Genomic DNA, 24,053 nt, shown 5'->3' on the forward strand with positions numbered 1-24,053 from the left:
CGCACAAAGCAACACAGAATTCCAATAAAGAACCTGCTCCACCTTACGTCATTAGTGCGTTCTTATTTAGAATCAGAGGACTAGATCTGAGGAAACATCTGACATGTACATGCATTAACTAAGCAGTTTACATAAACAATCTTTACTGAACAAAATATAAAAGAAACTAAAAATAATATTGAATATAATTTTAATTGCATAAATTATACAATTAGCCTTTTTATACTTTTAAATATATTTATTTCAATGAAATAATAGGCTATTAACACCATGACTTTATCCGTTAACGCAATTACGCTTTGCTTTTTTATTTCACTTTAAAATAATTGTAATTTAGTACAGTACATTAGCATATTTAAAGAAATCTAATTAGATTTCATTTTATTTTACAATGTATTTCAGATATTGTTAAACATCCTTCTTAAATGCATCATTTAATATTTTAAAGTTGCAATATTAGTTAAAACCCACTTCATTATTTTCTGAAAGTGTAAAAAACTTCAATGAATGCGCTGGAAGTGCACCTGTTTGGCTCCTTGTGTGATTTAAGTCAATATTTATTCATTTTATTTGTACTGGGCGGGCAGTCCATTTCGATGTGGTGACCCCTGATGATGGAGGAAATAAACCAAAGGAAAGTGAGTGTATGAGGCTTTGTATCATAGACACTTCTCATTTAGTTCAAATGATGTCTTAATTAAATGAGTCAAATGATCGAAGAGTGACTTTTTAAAAGCAGAAATATAAAGAACGTACTGAACTGTTAGCAGCGCATCAGCCTCGAGTCAGTTGGATAAGCCAAGCAGGACACACATCATGTTATCTTACACCTATAATTTTGGATCAGTTTGGTATTCTGTGTAAGAAAACAATATGAAGACATTTCCTACCGAGACAACTTTAATTAACATTCCTTTACACTAGCCTAACTCTAAAACATAAATAAATACATAAATAAAATTCCATTATGTTACCAGAGAAGATATACTGTATATATAGTCGAAATCTAAAGCATTTAAAAATAAAAGCATAATATATGACTGTAGGCCACATGTTTAAAGTAATTAATTATTCAGGATAGCTAAGAACTTAGCATAATGTGTGTAGTTATTTTTGTTTTTATGTTTACAATTTAAATGTTAGCCTACTTTTACTAATTGTATATAATTAATAAACTATATATTAACAAATATTAGTATAACACATTATATATATTATCCAAACAAATAATAAATGTGACATTTTAACACAACAACCACATACTTCTGTAAGTTTACATACGTAGTTTTGTCTATTCAATTCATTCGAACTGATTGATCCATTCCTGTTTGTAAACATACAGTATGTAAACAAGTGATAAACGCTGACTCAATCAATACAGTGCAAAGTGGGCAATCAATAAAATCCAAATAATTTATTTCGGCAGCATCTCTAAAATAAATTACTACCATAATAAATCACACAACAAAGTAACCTGCTTCAAAACAGTAATAATAAATAATGCATTAAATCATGCACACTAAAAGCAGCAACAGCGCAATAATAAACTGAAGTAGAACAAGATTCTACTTTGTAACGGTGTAAGGAAAATATATAATTCTATTTTAATTCGATTAGAGTTTAGGTAAAACATAAAGTTTACCCAAACCTGGAGAGGAAGATGCTGACACTTTAGCATCAAATTGCAAAATTACTTAACATCAAGTGCGTTAAACTCCATACATGTAAACTAAAAAACTCAACAAGTTAGAAATTCTGCTTTGGTTAGTCTCAGCTTCAAAATGTTCATAAATCAAAATGGTTTCAATCTATAAGAGCAAAAAAAATCTTCACACACTCACAAAACCTAAAATTCAAGTTTTTGATGCGAAACACACTTTGTTAAATGCATCAAAGTATAAATACTGTAACATTAAATCAATATTTAATGTTCACAGACCCTGAGTGTATGGGTGGTGAATGTAAAATCTACATACAATGCCTGTACGAAAAAAGAACTATAAAGCAGCTGCCAATGTTTATGAATATAAAAACACTACATTCAATATGGCATGTGCTGTTTGTGATAGTCAGTTATTTAGGAAGTTAATACGATGATTTGATCATATATATCAGGGGTCACCAAACTTGTTCCTGGAGGGCCGGTGTCCTGCAGATTTTAGCTCCAACCCTAATCAAACACACCTGAACAAGCTAATCAAGGTCTTACTAGGTATTCTTGAAACAATCAAGTAGGTGTGTTGAGGCAAGTTGGAGCTAAACCCTGCAGGGAGACCGGCCCTCCAGGACCGTGATTGGTGACCCCTGATATATATGATCTGTGATTGTAGCAGAGATTGTCCAACATGGTTTTTATCCACATTGCACCTACCACATTACTATTTTTATACATAATGTGTCTGTTTTATATGTACTTGTGTGAGTTGAGCTTCACCCGGCTATACTGTTTGAATGTTTCCCTCATAGTTCTCCATGCAGATCTGGATGCGTCGGGTGAAATAGTCAGGCTCAGAAATGGCCTTCAGCAGGTCGTTCTGAACCAGACAGAGATCATACAGCTCTGATGTACAGGCTGTTCGAGTCTGCAAGCCGTCACGCTCTAAAAACACCTGCAGAAAGAGGTGGATAAAGAATGAAGGAATGGAAGAGACACAAAGGACGGTCATTCCGCAGGTGAGAAATAAACATCTCATACCTTAGGATGGACAATAGTGTCCTCGTCATTTTGACGAATGTTGTCGTCAATGAAGATATGTTGAACATTGCTGTCAAAAGGGTCAATCCACAGTGGTTTCCCACCTAAAATGGAGTATGTGTTCCGTGCCCACCTATTTAGGAAAAACAAAACATGCACTTTGACTTCAATGAGAATATGCATGAAAACATGTTGGTGCGCTTTAAGTTTATCAGCACACTGCCACTTTAGCTCAAAAAATTCATGATGAAGACCATGTGGGTCGGAACGTTGCGACATTAACATTTTTTGAGAGCTAAAGTGGCAGTGTGCCGATTTTCTTTTGATCTTTTGCTACTGTGTTTGTTTTTGATTGAGCACCTGCCTTTGAGATTCCTATATGTGCGCACATTTCTGTTTCTTGGGCGCTTTAAAAGTTTGCCTTGTGCGAGTGAACTAGTCTAAACCAACAAGAAATTGGAAATTTCGATATTGTGAGACATTAAAGGCACAAAATGTAAATAAACATCAATGATAAAAACATGGATACCATCAAGACAATTGGAATCATTGGAGTTTTGCTGAATTCATTTTAGAAACTTGTTTGATCTCACCTCTTGTTCTAAAAAATTCTGACCATTTAAAGTTCACATTTTTGACTTACAGAGTCATTTCTGGTGACACAACCCAAAACAAATGATCATGAAAAAGGAGATTTGCTAGATGCTTCAAGCTATTGTTTGATCACATCTTTTAGTATTTCCATGGTGCCTATGCAATAAAAGAGCCATGCCACTGGTTTATTTCTCTGAATTTGACCACTGTTGCAACCATTCGTTAATATTAATGTCAAAAGTACCGACTTCATTACACAATTTTAAAATATCAATTTCCCTTTAACATACGAGCACTGATGAGCATGATCTTAAACACTGCTGATTGGCTATTGTGTTCACATGCTCAACAGATATTGTTGAGAATTAGCAAGTTTGCTAAAACACTTAAACAAATGCATTTGGTTGTCCAGTCTAATTGTGATGTCCATGTCAAATAAATAAATAAATATGACTGGATGTGATTGGATCGTCGCTTTATCGCTCTTCACAGAGCAGGAACATAAGACAGGAGAATGTTTGAAAGAAGCGTCTTTCAGCTGATCCATCAGCAGATCGTTCATGTATCTGCATTTGGAGGGAATCTCTGAAATATGTGACACCAATATGTGTTCGAGCTCTTTAAAGAGCAGTGAATCGATGATCATTGGTGCCAATCACAATCATATTTGTTGAGCATGCGACCCCAAAAGTGTATTCAGAAGTGTTTCTGCACAACAGCACTCAAATGTTAGCTGAGAATGTAAGCTTAGTAAAGATTGGTAATGAATAGGGATGCATAAAAATAACAATTCTGGATTTAGTTGGCTGAAAAAACTAAACAAAAATGTTTGTGATAATTATTTAATTAGACACGGTTGCTTAGTGATTAGCACTGTCGCCTCACAGCAAGAAGGTTGCTGGTTCAAATCCCGGCTGGGTCAGTTGGCATTTCTGTGTGGAGTTTGCATATTCTCCCCATGTTCGTTTCCTCTGGGTACTCCGGTTTCCCACAAAGTCCAAAGACAAGCACTATTGCTGAATTGAATAAACTAAATTGGCCGTAGTGTATGAGTGTGTGTGAATGCGAGAGTGTAAATGAATGAATGATTTATTTAATTAAATTATTCCATTTTGTAAGACTTTCTCAATTGAACTCAAGGAAGGGAGAGTGAAACCATCACGCTGACCATTGCTGGGCAGTGTGGTGCAGTATAACACTTTTTGGTTCATATTTTCTGCCACTTTTCACTTTCAGCCAAAAACCAAAAATTCTATTTCAGTGCATCCCTAGTACTAAAGGAAGTGCATTAAGGCCCGTTTCCACTTAGTGGTACGGTACGGTTCGGTTTGGTACGCTTTTATGGCCGTTTCCACTGTCAAAAAGCGTACCGAACCGAACCGTACCACTTTTTCGGCACCCTTTCGAAAGGGTACCAAACACGAGAAAGGGTACCAAAAGGCGGAGCCACACGCGCAGCTGAACGCTATTGGTTTACAGAGATATTTCATTCGTTTACGCAACAAGCCAGAATGAAAACAAAAAAACCCGCCATGTTTGAAATACACAGCAAGAGATTTTAGTGGAATTATAAATGCATATAGTAACGAGCCATGGTCGATCTGGGCTCAAACAAACCTTGTCGTCATCTTGATGAACAGCCACAAATCCAAGAAGAAGAGCAGATTTACCCTGTGCCCCCGTAGTTTTTTACGAGCCAGTCTGAGGCGCGAGCGGTTTTGCTTTCTTGCTTGCGCTCGCTCGCGCGCGTCTAACATTATATCTGAAATAACAAACTTCTTGAGCTGATGATAATTACCTGCGCTTGATTATTGACGTGCTTTTGAAACCCGATCCTGTCAGACACTGACAAACGCGAGAGTGAAGCGCGAAAAAACAAAGGAGAAGCCGGAAAAAAAGGAGCACATTATTTTTTTAACAAACGCGAACAAAATGCCATGTATAACTAACTTATTATCTTCACCTTTTGGACTAATATGAACCGGGAATGACGGAATTACTGTCTAACAGAGGCTACATGTGCTGCTGAAGATTACAGACACAGATGAGAGGTATTCACTGACTGTAGGCTATATTTTGTGTTGTTTTGAACCTAAATACTGACGAAATGTCTGCTATATGTAGTTCTTCTGTAGTTGGTAACATATCGGAGACTGTAAAGGGCTGTATGTGTTTATATATGTTCATTTATTTAGTTATTTAATGTAATTACAGACGTTACAGTAGGCTGTTTCGCACTGTCATTGATCTGCAGTTATAATCAACTCATGTTCATTGAAAAGTTAGTAATAAACATTTCTACACAAGTATTTATGTGTATGAAGCATCTGTTTTGTGAGAAGTGCTTCTCATATGATATGTAAGTGACCTGTACAGCATTATTGTAGACATTTCCTCGAGCGAGAATGACGTCGACTGAAACTTTCTGTCATACACCATGCCCACCAAAAGGGTACCCTTGTTAGTGGAAACGCAAGCCTAATAAAGGTGACCCGTACCAAACCGAACCGTACCGTACCAGTCAGTGGAAACAAGCCATTAGATATCCCTATATGCGATAACATACATACAAAATAAACATTATTCAAGGTTTTTTTTTTATATTTTAAAGCAAAAATTATTCATATTGTGCCGTTAAGTCACTTGTTTCAAAGCAGCGCAAGTAATGCACAGGTCTGAAAACGCCACACATTATTTCTAAATTCATAACAAGCCCCTCACCAGTCAAAGTTGTCCTGGAAGCCACCCAGACCCTCAGCAGAGCTCAGATACTGGTACACACTCCGCTCTCCATCCCGTGTAGATGCATGCTCTTCTCCACGGGTCAGCGACACACCCTTAGCACTGCACCTAATGCGTCCGGCTGTCACATTAACCTTCATCTGGGAACAGAGACAGTGATGATGAGGACAACGCAAATGCTGCTTCTCCATATCTGATTCCACATATGTTTACTTTCATATCATATAAAAAGAAAACCACTAGCTGATACGACTGGCATGTCAAAATTTAAAGTATTCATAAAAATGTACTACAATGACCCACTGCCTCGGGGGACAATAGGCAATGGTGGGAAATGCATCATATGAATCATTGCTCAGTAGAATAAACAGCATTTAAAATAAAAAGACACCACTTTGGGATCAGTTCTAGATGCATTTTTTTTTGTATTTATGTACTTCTGTCATACTGTTGTCCACATTATACTATGCCGTGCAAGCTGTACTCTAAAGCACACTTAAAAATAATCATATTGTATATCAAATACAATTGTATATACAATTGAAGACAAAATTATTATTAACTATTAATCAATTATTTCCCCAAGTACTGTTTAATGAAGAGATTATTATTATTAGCACATTTTAAACATAATTGTTTTAATAACTTATTTTTAACAATTAATTTCTTTTGTTTTGACAGTATGATGACAGTAAATCAAATGTATTAGCTATTATGCAAGATACTGGTATTAAAGTGCAATTTACAGGCTTAACTAGGTTAATTATGTTAACTAGGCAAGTTAGGTTAATTAGGTCAATAGACAACAGTGGTTTGTTCTGTAGCCAATAAAAATTATTTAAGTGGGCAAATAATATTGACCTTAGCAGTTTTTTTTTTTTACTTTTTTTTTTAATTCATTTAGCCAAACTAAAAGAAATAAGACTTTCTCCAGAACATAATAATAAATAATTGGGAAATATATATAAATAATAATAATAATAATAAAAAAGTTTGGCTAATAATTTTGTCTTTAAATGTATGTTTGTTACTTGTATTTGAAGTTTTGAATGGAATGTAGCAGGGGCGTCGCTAGACCCAATTCACTGGGGCACGTGCCCCAGTGAAAATCTCCAGTGCCCCAGTAAATGCATTGAGATATGATTTACTTCATATGCAAGTGTATTTATTAAGAGTGGTCATTCCGAAATAAAGACGTTATTCTCTAAGTGCAACCGAACCAACGCTGGTGAAAGCAATGTAATAGCAATGTAATCAAAAAGCAAACTGACGCATCTACGCGTGTGCGCAGAGAACACGCGCGCCTCTCGCACGCGCTGCTCGCGCACGCGCTGCTCTTCTTCTGAGAGTCCCGGTAGTAAACATGCGCGCCAAAAAAGCAGAGGCTGCTTGTTACGCGCCGCTCATGCGTTGTAAAAACAGCGTAACGGCCTTTTTTGTTTTGCAAGTGGACAAAACTAAAGTTTAAACAATATGACGGTGATCTTACTAAGCATGCCTCCTGATAGATTATTTTGTATGAAGCAAAAAGGAGGGATGAGGAGTCAGGGAGGTAAGACTTAACAAACCTAATTATCTGCCATGTGTCAAGTCTGCAACAGATAATCCTATAACACATCTTTTTTTTGTATTTTATTGAATTGTCTATAGTATTTCATTCAAATTAAATTAATATTTATGCAAAAGTAATTTCTTAAATGATCTTAGCATCACTCCAGTTGTCTTAACATTGTTTTCAGTTACATTTAAGATTATTTTGAAGAATAATTGTATAATAAGAATACTTTTATTTATAATAAATATAATATACATATGTATATTATATTATAAATAAAAGTATTCTTATTATTATACAATTATTCTTCAAAATAATAGTGAATAATAGTGTATTTATATATATATTGTATTTATAATATATATATATATATATATATATATATATATATATATATATATATATATATATTGTATATATATATATATATATATATATATATATATATATATATATATATTGTGTATTTATATTTATATATATAATGTGTATATATATATATATATATATATATATATATATATATATATATATATATATATATAAAAAATTTGAGGGGGGGGCGGGGGGATGGGGGAAGAGGGTACGTGCCCCAGTAGAGCTTTATGTCTAGCAACGCCCCTGGAATGTAGTTTCTGCTCTACAGTTTGCGATCATTGACACAGTGTATGTCAAACACCTTCAGTGCTGGGAGGTCAGGAAAGAGCGGATGTGAGCCATGCTCCACAGCATTTTTGACTGCAGTCAGGACACGGGGCAGATCTGTGCCAAACGTCCGGAACAGGACAGAGAACTCAATGCCCTGCGAAGCCAAGTCCTGCAGCATCTGGAAGAAGGAGGGCAGGATCCAGTGGTACAGCTTCCCATCTTCTCCCTTCACAGACAGCTCTTTATCTGCAGATAAATGAGACGGCCAACTGAGCAGCTCGAGATGCTCCTCAAGGACCTTCCGGAACCGTCGACCTGGACCTACTGTGGTGAAGGCCGCCACTCGGCCAAACTGAGAGTAGTATGAAACAGCGCCCTCACAAGGCGGAAGGAGAGATGGAGCTTCTGACAACCACTCCCATTTACCTGTGAAGAATAAAGAAAAATGTTAGAGTCATAATGCAAATTCATAATGACTTATTTGTATACATAATTATGATCTATACATTTATATTTATTATAAATTTACAAAACAGTCATACATTTCATTTATGTAAATAATCTAAACAAAATTTATAACATGCATTCTTTATTTATACTATGAAACAAATGTAATAACCCCCCCATATACATATACACACACACACACATATATATATATATATATATATATATATATATATATATATATATATAGAGAGAGAGAGAGAGAGAGAGAGAGAGAGAGAGAGAGAGAGAGAGAGAGAGAGAGAGAGAGAGAGAGAGAGAGAGAGAGAATATTTTATTCAGAAAGACTATATACACACACACAATCAAATAAACTTATGTATAAATATTAATTGATAAATTATAATTTATTTATTTTAATATATTTAAAAATACATGTAACCATTTATTTCATGTTTCATTATATACATTTATAGATATTAAAGAGTTCTAACATTCTAAATTTTTTTTGATTTACATAATGAAATGTATTATGATTTATCATACACACAGTAGTTTTAATAAACATTTAAATCTATCCACTCGAACAATTAAAACCTGTTATTTAATATACTTTTTTTTAAAAATCTCTATGCATAGACATGTCGTTTTATTACTTACAATTTAATCATTTATATTAAGTTTTTTTTTTTAAATAAATAGTTAATAATAGGGTCTGTATATTGTTAATAAGTTAAAATATCTTTTAATATTTATGATCCTTGATTGGCTGTTGGCTGAGGCTCAGAGGTGCCCACATTTTTTTCTTATGAAGAGTCATACACCAAACTTGATTAAGAGTAATGAGCCGAAGGTAAACATACCATACTGTATTACATTAAAGTTGCCATAGGAACTGCCTATTTTATTAATATTTAAAAAGAAATTGAAATAAGCTTACTTTAATCATATTAACACTTCAATTTCAAATACACTAGTCAAGCTGCACCTGCCTTTGCCTTTCTCACTGATGTCTAGTGCATTGTAGGCATGGGCCGGTATAAGATTCTGACAATATGATAACCTTGGATGAAAATATCACAATTTTACGGTATTGTGATTACTGCTCTTAAATATCTTCTTTTTACATGTCTGGGTAAAAAACAAAACCTTTTCCCCCTTTGAACACAATATATTTTTATTTGGGAAACATTTCAAATATTTTGTAACAGTAAACATGTCAGACTAAATAACTGAAATGAATCATTAACTTCTGCTGTCTTCATTAGTTTCAAAAGCACAGATTTCTTTACAACTTAAAACAGCATGTTTGGATATTTTTGCTGCTGGAGATACTGTTGTCCTAAAAATCCTGAAAAAACCTAAAATAAAAAAATCTTACATATACCATAGGAACGGTATAGTAAAAAAATTTTGGCAGTTTTAAAACCTTGCCTTTTCCAAACCGCGGTATACCTTGAAAACGGTTATCGTCCCATGCCTAGTGCTTTGTCCTCTATCTGTTGAGTGACTATATATATATATATATATAAAAAGTTATATCTGTGTTAAAGGCATTCACCCAAACCTTCCCCATCATTCTCCCTCTCTTCTCAGATGAGATGGCGGATGGGCCAAATTAAAGGTTACCACGGGCCAACTTTGGCCCAGGAACCCCAGTTTGGGCATCTCTGCTCCAGCTTGCAAAAGGACACTGCAAAAATGTTTTTCTTACTTATACTTTTTGTCTTGTTTCTAATCAAATATCTAAGAATTATTTCAGAGAAATAGTAAAAAAAAACACTGTTTTGTTTTCAGAATTATTTTTCTTTTTATGACAATGACAATAGCATTATAACAACGCTTGAACAATAACATAAATGCATTAATACTTTTCACAATCTTTCCATCTTCATTAATAATAACAATAATACAACATGTACAAATAACAGGGTTTCTGCAGGTTTCACCAAGTCAAATGTAATACATTTTAAGACCTTTTTAAGACCATTAGGAATAAAATTTCAGACTTATTCAGGGATAAACTATAAGGATTTTTACTTGCCCCTTTAGAAAAACTGAATTATACCTAAATGATGTGTCAAAACAAGCAAACCATATATACTTTTTTGACAAGCTTTAAAAACTATAATAAACTAAATGTACAACAGTCTGTCCAGGTGGTGTCCTCACCACATATGATCTATAAATACATGGAGAACTTACAAATGTTATTGTGAGAAACCATATTGTTAAAAGTTTTATTGAGATGTATGGTTGGTGACTGTATTCTGTATACAGGTGTTGGCCTGATCGGGTAGCTTTACATGGACATTAGAAAATTAAGACCCGTTTAATATGATTTAAGAGTTACAAGTAGATTTTTCAGTAAATTTAGGACTTTTAAGGGCTAACATTTTGTTATTGACATGGAAGACATTTTAAGACTTTTCAAGACCCCGTGGATACCCTGAAATAAATAAAACAACAAAAATTTACAGATAAAATAAATGATAAAGAATATTAAGTAGCAAGTGAGGTGAAGTTCTCAAAATATGAAACCAAAATCCTCTAATAATGATTATAATACATATCTTGCTTTTGGACTTTTCATCTTTCTTAATGTCAAATATATCACAAATTCTTCTTTAAACACCCCTCGTCTTTAGGGAATTTTGAAAATTTACATTTATAAATCTAACATTTTATTAATATCAACACATTATTCATTATACAAGTTATCTTTTTATCTTCAAGTATTAAGCAAAACTTATGTATTTCCTTAGAGTAGATAAGTCTTACAGATATTTTCTGCTGTATCGAAACTTAATACTTCATCCCAAAATGTTTGTGTTTTAAAAATTAAGCGAGTTGTTCCTTATAGCAATTAAGGTAAAACATGTTTTTTTTTTCAAATCAGTTTCACTTATCTAGAAAATGCTTCCTGTTTAAGCATTTTCAAATATTTGGGCTAGAATCAAGACAACAACTCTTAAGAAAAGTGAAGTCCCTGGCTAGCTGTCTCACCTTTGGTCATGCGGCCCCAGGTCACAGTGGACAGGAAGTACTCAAGAGCAGAAACTGTGCCCTGTCTGGTCACTGCGTCGGACACGAGGATGGTGTTGTTGAGATCGAAGTGAAGGACGACTCTTCTGGAGGCTCTCCTCCTCGGGACTGAATCACTGGACTCTTTGTGTTGCCCGGTCACGTCACTTCTGAATCCATTGCTTTGGTTCTGATCGATACTGGTTTTAGGGAGTCTCTCAGAGTTATACATAGTGTCCAAATATTTATATTAAAGTTGACCTAAAATATACAAACATTAAATTGTAGAGTACGCAAGATACTTAAATGTGGACGAGGCTAATTAAATGAATGTCTCTGGCGATGAGCGCGGTTAAGTTGGTTTTGTTTTCGATATTCCTGACACATTCAGTGATGCACGGCAATAACTCAAAAACCTCTTACCCTAAAAAGATCTAAAGTGTGTTTCCTACAAAGAGGCAAAGCTGGTTATGTTTTACAGCTGTCTTTTTCTTTTTTTTCGCTCGACATTACGAGCACTGCTCCGTTTAAGCCCTCGCAATATGCATTCAGCCGGGAGAGCTCGCGCAGAGAGGAGCTCCCAGTAAGGGACCGTCGGAAAAGTGCATCTTTTTTTTCGTTTTTTTTTTTTTTTTTTTTTTTTTGCTAAAATGACTTGTCATTCACGGTCGCATATGGGAACTTTCAGAACCTCTTCTTTTACCCTTATTGTAAAAAAAAAAAAAACATTAAAAATAGTTTTATAATCATCTACAGGAAACATGAAAAGGTTGTCAATCACTATAAGGGCATTTAAATAGCATTTCTTTTTACTTGTAGTGGCTGATTTGTCAATAAACAAATAAACCCAGTAAAAGAATAGTTTTAAAAAATGCAATACCAGATGTTTTTCACAATCTGTCGCTTCACCCTCTGTGGCTGCTTAATGAATTGCATTTCCAAAATATTTTTCTCTATAACAGCTTTTTTCAATCAAGAAGATGTATGTATATATATATATATATATATATATATATATATATATATATATATATATATATATATATATATATATATATGAACTAGAATGTATCAATAGAATGATATAATCTACATTTTCATGTCTAGTGGTGACAATTGAAATTCACAACTTTTCTCTTTACCCCTAGTGGCTGACAAAGGAATTGCATGGCCAAAATTAGCCCAACTTTTGTAATATCTGTTTATTTCAGGGAGACTGGTGCATAAAACTGGTGTTATTTGATAGAATGCAAGGCGATTGTGGAGTTGCATGACCAAAACTAACCTTCTTTTTGTAATAGCTTTTTACAGAAGAGGAAGTTAGAGATAAAACTAGTGTTAATCGATAGAGTGCAATGCTCGAAATTTTTCACAACCTTTTTTTTACTCCTAGTGGCTGATTAGGGAATTGCACAACAAAAAATAACCTTCTTTTTGTAATAGCTTTTCACAGAAGAGGAAGTATGAAATAAAACTAGTGTTAATCGATAGAGTGCAATGCTCGACATTTTTCACAACCTTTCTTTTTACCCCTAGTGGCCGATTGTGGAATTGCATGACCAAAATTACCCATCTTTTTGTAATAGCTTTTTATATCAAGGAGACTGAGACATAAAACCAGTGTTAATCGACAGAGTGCAATGCTCGTCATTTTTCACAACCTTTCTTTTTACCCCTAGTGGCTGATTACAGAATTACATGACCAAAATTACCCATCTTTTTGTAATAGCTTTTCACAGGAGAGGAAGTGAGGGATAAAACTAGTTTTAATCGATAGAGTGCAAGGCTCAACATTTTTCACAACCTTTTTTTTACCCTTAGTGGCTAATTTTGGAATTGCACGGCCAAAATCAACCATCTTTTTGTAATAGCTTTTTATATCAAAGAGACTGATTTATAAATCCATTGTTATTCAATAGAGTGCAATGCTCGACATTTTTCACAACCTTTCTTTTTACCCCTAGTGGCCGATTGTGGAATTGCATGACCAAAACTAACCTTCTTTTTGCTTTTCACAGGAGAGGAAGTATGAGATAAAACTAGTGTTAATCGATAGAGTGCAATGCTCAACATTTTTCACAATCTTTCTTTTTACCCCTAGTGGCTAATTTTGGAATTGCACGGCCAAAATCAACCATCTTTTTGTAATAGCTTTTTATATCAAAGAGACTGATTTATAAATCCATTGTTATTCAATAGAGTGCAATGCTCGACATTTTTCACAACCTTTTTTTACCCCTAGTGGCTGATTAGGGAAGTGCACGATCAAAATAAACTAACTTTTTGTAATAGCTTTTCACATGAGAGGAAGTATGAGATAAAACTAGTGTTAATCGATAGAGTGCAAGGCTCGACATGTTTTACAACCTTTCTTCTTACCCCTAGTGGCTGAATGTGGAATTGCATGACCAAAATTACCCATCTTTTTGTAATAGCTTTTCACAGGAGAGGAAGTATGAAATAAAACTAGTGTTAATCGATAGAGTGCAATGCTCAACATTTTTCACAACCTTTCTTTTTACCCCTAGTGGCTGATTACAGAATTACATGACCAAAATTACCCATCTTTTTGTAATAGCTTTTCACAGGAGAGGAAGTGAGGGATAAAACTAGTTTTAATCGATAGAGTGCAAGGCTCAACATTTTTCACAACCTTTTTTTTTTACCCTTAGTGGCTAATTTTGGAATTGCATGACCAAAATTAACATTATTTTTGTAATAGCTTCTTATATCAAAGAGACTGACTCATAAATCCAGTGTTATTCAATAGAGTGCAATGCTCGATATTTTTCACAACCTTTCTTTCATCGCCTAGTGGCCGATTAGGGAATTGCACGACCAAAAATATCTATCTTTTTGTAATAGCTTTTCACAGGAGAGGAAGTATGAGATAAAACTAGTGTTAATCGATAGAGGGCAATGCTCGAAATTTTTCACAACCTTTCTTTTTACCCCTAGTGGCCGATTGTGGAATTGCATGACCAAAACTAACCTTCTTTTTGCTTTTCACAGGAGAGGAAGTATGAGATAACTAGTGTTAATCGATAGAGTGCAATGCTCGACATTTTTCACAACCTTTCTTTTTACCCCTAGTGGCTAATTTTGGAATTGCATGACACATATTAACTATCTTTTTGTAATAGCTTTTTATATCAAGGAGACTGAGACATAAAACCAGTGTTAATCGACAGAGTGCAATGCTCGTCATTTTTCACAACCTTTCTTTTTACCCCTAGTGGCTGATTACAGAATTACATGACCAAAATTAACCATCTTTTTGTAATAGCTTTTCACAGGAGAGGAAGTATGAGATAAAACTAGTGGTAATCGATAGAGTGCAATGCTCGACATTTTTCACAACCTTTCTTTTTACTCCTAGTGGCTAATTTTGGAATTGCATGACCAAAATAACCTTCTTTTTGTAATAGCTTTTTATATCAAGGAGACTGAGAAATAAAACCAATGTTATTCAATAGAGTGCAATGCTCAACATTTTTCACAACTCTTCTTTTATCCCCCAGTGGCTGATTAGAGAAGAGCACGATCAAAAATAATGATCTTTAAGTAATAGCTTGTCACAGGAGAGGAAGTGAGAGATAAAACTAGTGGTAATCGATAGAGTGCAATGCTCGACATTTTTCACAACCTTTCTTTTTACCCCCAGTGGCCGATTGTGGAATTGCAAGACCAAAATAACCTTCTTTTTGTAATAGCTTTTCACAGGAGAGGAAGTGAGAGATAAAACTAGTGTTAATCTATAGAGTGCAATTCTCGACATTTTTAACAATCTTTCTTTTGACCCCTAGTGGCTAATATTTGGAATTGCATGACCAAAAGAAACCTTTTTGTAATAGCTTTTTATATCAAAGAGACTGAGACATAAAACCAGTGTTATTCAATATAGTGCAATGCTCGACATTTTTCACAACCTTTCTTTTTACCCCCAGTGGCCGATTGTGGAATTTCATGACCAAAACTTACCTTCTTTTTGTAATAGCTTTTTATATCAAAGAGACTAAGACATAAAACTAGTGTTAATCGATAAAGTGTAATGCTCAACATTTTTCACAACCTTTATTTTTACCCCCAGTGGCTGACTGTGGAGTTGCATGACCAAAATGAATTATATTTTTATAATAGCTTTTTATATTAAGGAGACTGAGACAAAAAATCTGTGTTAATCGATAGAGGGCAATGCTCGAAATTTTTCACAACCTTTCTTTTTACCCCTAGTGGCCGATTGTGGAATTGCATGACCAAAACTAACCTTCTTTTTGCTTTTCACAGGAGAGGAAGTATGAGATAACTAGTGTTAATCGATAGAGTGCAATGCTCGACATTTTTCACAACCTTTCTTTTTACCCCTAGTGGCTAATTTTGGAATTGCATGACACATATTAACTATCTTTTTTAATAGCTTTTTATATCAAGGAGACTGAGACATAAAACCAGTGTTAATCGACAGAGTGCAATGCTCGTCATTTTTCACAACCTTTCTTTTTACCCCTAGTGGCTGATTACAGAATTACATGACCAAAATTACCCATCTTTTTGTAATAGCTTTTCACAGGAGAGGAAGTATGAGATAAAACTAGTTTTAATCGATAGAGTGCAAGGCTCAACATTTTTCACAACCTTTTTTTTACCCTTAGTGGCTAATTTTGGAATTGCATGACCAAAATTAACATTATTTTTGTAATAGCTTTTTATATCAAAGAGACTGACTCATAAATCCAGTGTTATTCAATAGAGTGCAATGCTCGACATTTTTCACAACCTTTCTTTCATCGCCTAGTGGCCGATTAGGGAATTGCACGACCAAAAATATCTATCTTTTTTAATAGCTTTTCACAGGAGAGGAAGTATGAGATAAAACTAGGGTTAATCGATAGAGGGCAATGCTCGAAATTTTTCACAACCTTTCTTTTTACCCCTAGTGGCCAATTGTGGAGTTGCATGACCAAAACTAACCTTCTTTTTGTAATAACTTTTTATATCAATGAGACTGAGTCATAAATCCATTGTTATTCAATAGAGTGCAATGCTCGAAATTTTTCACAACCTTTTTTTTACCCCTAGTGGCTGATTAGGGAATTGCACAACAAAAAATAACCTTCTTTTTGTAATAGCTTTTCACAGAAGAGGAAGTATGAAATAAAACTAGTGTTAATCGATAGAGTGCAATGCTCGACATTTTTCACAACCTTTCTTTTTACCCCTAGTGGCCGATTGTGGAATTGCATGACCAAAACTAACCTTCTTTTTGCTTTTCACAGGAGAGGAAGTATGAGATAAAACTAGTGTTAATCGATAGAGTGCAATGCTCAAAATTTTTCACAATCTTTCTTTTTACCCCTAGTGGCAAATTTTGGAATTGCACGGCCAAAATCAACCATCTTTTTGTAATAGCTTTTTATATCAAAGAGACTGATTTATAAATCCATTGTTATTCAATAGAGTGCAATGCTCGACATTTTTTACAACCTTTTTTTACCCCTAGTGGCTGATTAGGGAAGTGCACGATCAAAATAAACTAACTTTTTGTAATAGCTTTTCACATGAGAGGAAGTATGAGATAAAACTAGTGTTAATCGATAGAGTGCAAGGCTCGACATGTTTCACAACCTTTCTTTTTACCCCTAGTGGCTGAATGTGGAATTGCATGACCAAAATTACCCATCTTTTTGTAATAGCTTTTCACAGGAGAGGAAGTATGAAATAAAACTAGTGTTAATCGATAGAGTGCAATGCTCAACATTTTTCACAACCTTTCTTTTTACCCCTAGTGGCTGATTACAGAATTACATGACCAAAATTACCCATCTTTTTGTAATAGCTTTTCACAGGAGAGGAAGTGAGGGATAAAACTAGTTTTAATCGATAGAGTGCAAGGCTCAACATTTTTCACAACCTTTTTTTTACCCTTAGTGGCTAATTTTGGAATTGCACGGTCAAAATCAACAATCTTTTTGTAATAGCTTTTTATATCAAAGAGACTGATTTATAAATCCATTGTTATTCAATAGAGTGCAATGCTCGACATTTTTCACAACCTTTCTTTTATCACCTAGTGGCTGATTAGGAAATTGCACGACCAAAATCAACCATCTTTTTGTAATAGCTTTTTATATCAAGGAGACTGAGAAATAAAACTAGTGTTATTCAATAGAGCGCAATGCTCGACATTTTTCACAACCTTTCTTTTATCCCCCAGTGGCTGATTAGGGAAGTGCATGACCAAAACTAACCTTCTTTTTGTAATAGCTTTTCACAGCAGAGCATCTGACACGTAAAACCAATGTTAATCAATAAAGTGTAATGCTCGACATTTTTCACAACCTTTCTTTTTATGCCCAGTGGCTGATTAGGGAGTTGCACGACCAAAATTAACCATCTTTTTGTAATAGCTTTTCACAGGAGAGGAAGTATGAGATAAAACTAGTGGTAATCGATAGAGTGCAATGCTCGACATTTTTCACAACCTTTATTTTTACCCCCAGTGGCTGACTGTGGAGTTGCATGACCAAAATGAATTATATTTTTATAATAGCTTTTTATATTAAGGAGACTGAGACAAAAAATCTGTGTTAATCGATAGAGTGCAATGCTCGACATTTTTCACAAGCTTGTTTTTTACCCCAGTTGCTGATTTTGGAGTTGCATGACCAAAATGAACCTTTTTTTTGTAATAACTTTTTATATCAAAGAGACTGAGACATAAAATCAATGTTAATCAATAAAGTGTGATGCTCGACCTTTTTCACAACCTCTCTTTTTACCCCCTGTGACAGGTTGGGGAATTTCCAGATCAAAATAAGCCATTTATTCATTTATTTTATTTTTGGCTTAGTCTCTATTATTTCTAGGGTCGCCTCAGTGGAATGAACCACCAACATATCCAGCATTTGTTCAGCGCAGTGGATGTCCTTCCAGCCGCACCCCATCATTAGGAAACATCCACACACACACACACACTACGGACAGTTTACCTTACGCAATTCACCTATACCAAATAATTTTTGGACGTGTGGGGGAAACCGGAGCACCCAGAGGAAACCCACTTGAACATGCAAACTCCACACAGTAATGCCAACTGACCCAGCCAAGGCTCGAACCAGCGACCTTCTTGCTGTTAGTTGATCGTGCTACCCACTGCACCACTGTTCTGGCCCAAAATTAGCCATATTTTTGTAATATCATTTTATTTCAAAGAGACTGAGACACAAAGCCTGTATAAATTGATAGATTATGGTGCTTGAGATTTTTTTACAACCTCTCATTCTACACCTATGGCTTTTTATTTTACGAAAACTTATGCATACAACTACTGTTATTCAATAAAGTGTGATGCTGATTATTTTTCACAACTTTAATTTTACTTTTAATGGCTGAAAAGGGTGTTGCATGTACAATATTAATATTGTTTTTGTAATAACTTTCATTATCAGTGAAATAAAAATATGAAACAAGTTTCAATCAATGAAGGTGCATGGTGGACATTTTTTACATTCTGTTTTTACCCTTGTTGTTGATTAGCGAATTGCTTAAAATTATACATTATTTTTATCATAGGCTTTTAGCCCAGGCCCAAGGAGACATGAAACCAGTGTCACTCAAAAAGTGTAGTGGAGGACACTTAGCCCTTTACTAATTTAAATTTTAGTATAGATTTTGACATGTTTTCTGCCTGCCAGTTTGCTCAGCTTAACCAACCAAAATCATCATAACAGTTACTCCTTGCAACTGCAGTCACTTATTATCACCCTATTATTTTCACCGTCTTTTTCAGTGTCTGATCTTAATCATCACTACATGTCCTCTTTCCAGATCCCAACCTGTTCAACTAACTTGCTGCCAATTGATCTCTTCTCTAGTCTTTGTTTAGTTGCAAAGAGAAAGGATACATATCCAAAAAGCAGGTTCAGTAATTGACATGTTCATTACTCACCTTCAGTTCTTGCCTGTGTTTCATAAAACTTACAACATACAGTTGAAGTCAGATTTATTAGCCTCTCTGAATTATTAGCCCCCTTATTTATTTTTTCCCCAATTTCTGTTTAGTGGAGAGCAGATTTTTTCAAGGGGCGATGCGGTGGCGCAGTAGGTAGTGATGTCGCCTCACAGCAAGAAGGTCACTGGTTAGAGCTGTTGCTGGGTCAGATGGCATTACTGTGTGGAGTTTTCATGTTCACCCTGCGTTCCTGTAGGTTTCCTCCAGGTGCTCTGGTTTCCCCCACAAATCCAAAGACTTACGGTACAGGTGAATTGGGTAAGCTAAAATGTATGTAGTGTGTGTGTAAAAAATGAGTTTCTATAGATGTTTCCCAGTAATAGATTGCGGCAGGAAGGGCATCCGCTTTGTAAAAACATGCTGGATAAGTTGGCAGTTCATTCCACTGTGGTGACCCCAGATTAATAAAGGGATAAGCCGAAAAGAAAATCAATGAATGAACAGAAAGCTAATTTTTTCAACACATTTTTAAACAATACTTTTAGTAACTCATCTCTAATAACTGATTTATTTTATCTTTGCCATGATAACAGCAATTAATATTTGACTAGATATTTTTCAAGACACTTCTATACAGCTTAAAGTGACATTTAAAGACTTAACTAGTTTAATTAGGTTAGCTAGGCAGGTTAGGGTAATTAGGCAAGTTATTGTATAATGATGGTTTGTTCTATAGACTATCATATATATATATATATATATATATATATATATATATATATATATATATATATATATATATATATATATATATATATATATATATATATATATAGCTTAAATAGGAAAATAATTTTGACCTTAAAATTGTTTTTAAAAAACAACTGCTTTTATTCTAGCCGAAATAAAACAAATCATATTTTCTCCAGAAAAATTATTATTATCAGACATACTGTGAAAATTTCCTTGCTCTGTTAAACATCATTCGGAAAATATTTTAAAAAGAAAAAGAAAAAATAATAATAAAATTTTTACGGGGGCTAATAATTCTGACCTTAATTGTATTTTCCCTTGCTGAATAACTAGAACACAACACAGCACCCAATCAAATATAGGGAAAATTTACATATTAAATACTACTATCACCACAACTGAAATTTGTTTATGAATAATTTGAAAAAAACAAATTTCTGGACCCAATTTTTGCATAATGTCCAACAAGTCATGAACAAAAAAAAAATCATAATTGCACATAAATAAATAGCACTACATAAACATTACATCAATGAACATAAATCACATAAAAACTGTGTATATTATAAGTTTTTTGTTTTTTGCAATGTCACATCATACAACATTTTTACAGTACTGTACTAAAAAGTAAAAAATAAATAATAAAATAAATAAAAACAGTGAATGTATTGGACTTTCTAAAGTATCACATTTCAAACTACATATAAAAATCTTTAAAAATAGAGTTTTACAAAATAACGTTTTTACTGAATATAATCATTATACAATGACTTGCCCAATTACTCTGGCTTGTCTATTTAACCTAGTTAAGCATTTAAATGTCACTTTAAGCTGAATACTAGTATCTTTAAGAATATCTAGTAAAATATTATGCACGGTCATCATTGCAGTTAATGCAAAAAAGTATGAAATGTATTTTAAAAAAATATTTTCTCCGTTAAACAGAAATTGGGGGAAAAAATAAACAGGAGGACTAATAATTCAGGAGGACTGACTTCAACTCTGTATATTTAATTTAATAAATTCACTGATTTATTCATTTTCCTTCGGCTTAGTCCCTTTATTCATCAGGGGTCGCCACAGCTGAATGAACCGCCACCTAATCCAGCATTTGTTTTACACGGTGGATGCCAATCCAGCTGCAAACCAGTACTGGGAAACACCCATAAACTCTTACATATACACACTCATACACTACGGACAACTTAGTTCATCAGTTTTCCTATAGTGCATGTGTTTGAACTGTGGGGGAAACTGGAGCACCGGGAGGAAACCCACACCAACATGGGGAGAACATGCAAACTCTACACAGAAATACCAAATGACCCAATCTGGAACTCGAACCAGCAACCTTCTTGCTGTGAGGTGACAGTGCTAACCACTGAGCCCCAGCCATTTTGCTGTGCTGCCTGTGGAAAAAGTAACAACTTTTTTGTTATATTTAGACTAACTTTTTGCGTGTTGGCAAGGATTACACTCAGCTAAATCCATTTAACATGTATAGCAATATTTATATGCAGTGCAATCTAGAAAAAATGATTTATTAATTTTGAAATGCACAATTACACCCATATTTAACACCACAGAACTTTTAATGGCTGAATAATGGCAAAAAAAAATGCATAGACTAATTATTTTACGTTATGCACAAAGATAATAGTTACTTGTCAATTGTAAAGAATTGTAAAAAAAATGTGATGAGTTTTGACCATTGTGTTCCAAATAAATATTCTTATGAATAACATTTGTTGTGTAATCAATTACTGTATCATAAATGTCCAATGCACACTTTAATCATTCAAAAGTAATTGACATCCCTTTATGACACCTATTTTTTATTTATATTAAAAATATTAATTTTGTCTCCATATGTAGAAAGCAGCTTCCACAACTGATATCAAGGACTTTATTATCCATTCTATAATTATAAATAAGTTTAATTTTAAATAATGTATAATGTTCAATTACATATTCATTTATTTTTTTTAAGTTTATTTCTTTACAGTTTATAAAAATATATCTTAGATATTAATTATTATAAGTAACTGCACTATACAATGCACTTATACCGTCTGTTGCATTGTAAGCACTGAGCTCCCGCCATATGATAATTCTCTCATAAATGACATAATGCTCAATTACCAAATTTGGTAATATCGGTAATTGAGTATTACGTCATTTATGAGAAAATTATCATATGGCGGGAGCACAATCATTATTCCCTCAGACATATTACCAGTAAGACTTCGAGTCTGTAGCATTAAAATGTGAATGTAGTTTTGGTCATGCAATTCCACAATCAGCCACTGGGGGTAAAAATAAAGTTTGTGAAAAATGTCACGCATTGCACTCTATTGAACAACACTGGTTTTATGTCTCAGTCTTCTTGATATAAAAAGCTATTACAAAAAGAGGGTTAATTTTTATCATGTAATTCCACAATCAGCCACTAGGTGTAAAAAGACAGGTTGTGAAAAATTGACGAGCATTACACTTTATTAATAACATTGGTTTTACGTGTCGTTTGCTCTGCTGTGAATAGCTATTACAAACAAAAGGTTAGTTTTGGTCATGAAATTCCACAATCGGCCACTGGGGGTAAAAAGCAAGGTTGTGAAAAATGTCGAGCATTGCACTCTATTGAATAACACTGGTTTTATGTCTCAATCTTCTTGATATAAAAAGCTATTACAAAAAGATGGTTAATTTTGGTCATGCACTTCCAAAATTAGCCTCTAGGGGTAAAAAGACAGGTTGTGAAAAATGTCGAGCATCACACTTTATTGATTAACACTAATTTTACGTGTCAGTTGCTCTGCTGTGAAAAGCTATTACAAAAAGAAGGTTAGTTTTGGTCATGCAATTTCACAATCGTCCACTGGGGGTAAAAAGAAAGGTTGTGAAAAATGCTCTGATGCTCTGCTGTAAAAACCTATTACAAAAATAGGTGATTTATAACACTGAATTTATGACTCAGTCTCCTTGATATAAAAAGCTATTACAAAAAGAATGTTAGTTTTGGTCTTGCAATTCCACAATCGGCCACTAGGGGTAAAAAGAAAGGTTGTGAAAAATGTCGAGCATTGCACTCTATCGATTAACACTAGTTTTATCCCATACTTCCTCTCCTGTGAAAAGCTATTACAAAAAGATGGGTAATTTTGGTCATGTAATTCCATAGTCAGCCACTGGGGGTAAAAAGAAAGGTTGTGAAAAATGTCGAGCAATGCACTCTATTGAATAACACTGGATTTATGACTCATACTTTAAGTCTCATACTTCCTCTCCTGTGAAAAGCTATTACAAAAAGAAGGTTAGTTTTGGTCATAAAATTCCAAAATTAGCCACTAGGGGTAAAAAGAAAGGTTGTGAAAAATGTCGAGCATCACACTATCGATTACCACTGTTTTTTTTTTTTTTGTCTCAGTCTCTCTGATATAAAAAGCTATTAAAAAAGATGGGTTATTTTGGTCCTGTAATTCCGTTGTCAGCCACTGGGGGTAAAAAGAAAGGTTGTGAAAAATGTCGAGCCTTGCACTCTGTCAATTAACACTAGTTTTATGTCTCAGTCTCCTTGATATAAAAAGCTATTAAAAAAAGATAGTTATTTTTGGTTGTGCAATTCCCTAATCAGCCACTAGGGA

General features: G+C 34.2%; 1 protein-coding gene across 1 annotated transcript; it reads right to left on the bottom strand.

The window, feature by feature from the left end:
- Positions 1–1,453: 1,453 nt before the first annotated feature.
- si:dkey-32e6.3 (uncharacterized) lies at positions 1,454–12,278 on the bottom strand. Its single transcript, XM_056449344.1, has 5 exons — positions 11,688–12,278; positions 8,266–8,660; positions 6,011–6,171; positions 2,696–2,828; positions 1,454–2,609 (listed from the first exon to the last, which is right to left on the bottom strand). Exons 1-5 carry the CDS (start codon positions 11,935–11,937, stop codon positions 2,439–2,441), a joined length of 1,110 nt encoding a protein of 369 aa, XP_056305319.1. The 5' UTR covers positions 11,938–12,278; the 3' UTR covers positions 1,454–2,438.
- Positions 12,279–24,053: the final 11,775 nt, after the last annotated feature.

The sequence above is a fragment of the Danio aesculapii genome, chromosome 23 (genome assembly GCF_903798145.1).
Source record: "Danio aesculapii chromosome 23, fDanAes4.1, whole genome shotgun sequence".
Classification (NCBI taxonomy): Eukaryota; Metazoa; Chordata; class Actinopteri; order Cypriniformes; family Danionidae; genus Danio; species Danio aesculapii.

Excerpts from the sequence above, each read along its gene's own strand:
- si:dkey-32e6.3 (XM_056449344.1), bottom strand. The coding sequence starts at position 11,937 with ATGTATAACTCTGAGAGACTCCCTAAAACCAGTATCGATCAGAACCAA. Across the intron at positions 8,661-11,687 it reads CTGGGGCCGCATGACCAAAG|GTAAATGGGAGTGGTTGTCA; the intron begins GTGAGACAGCTA and ends TATTCTTCACAG. Across the intron at positions 2,829-6,010 it reads TTCCAGGACAACTTTGACTG|GTGGGCACGGAACACATACT; the intron begins GTGAGGGGCTTG and ends TTTCCTAAATAG.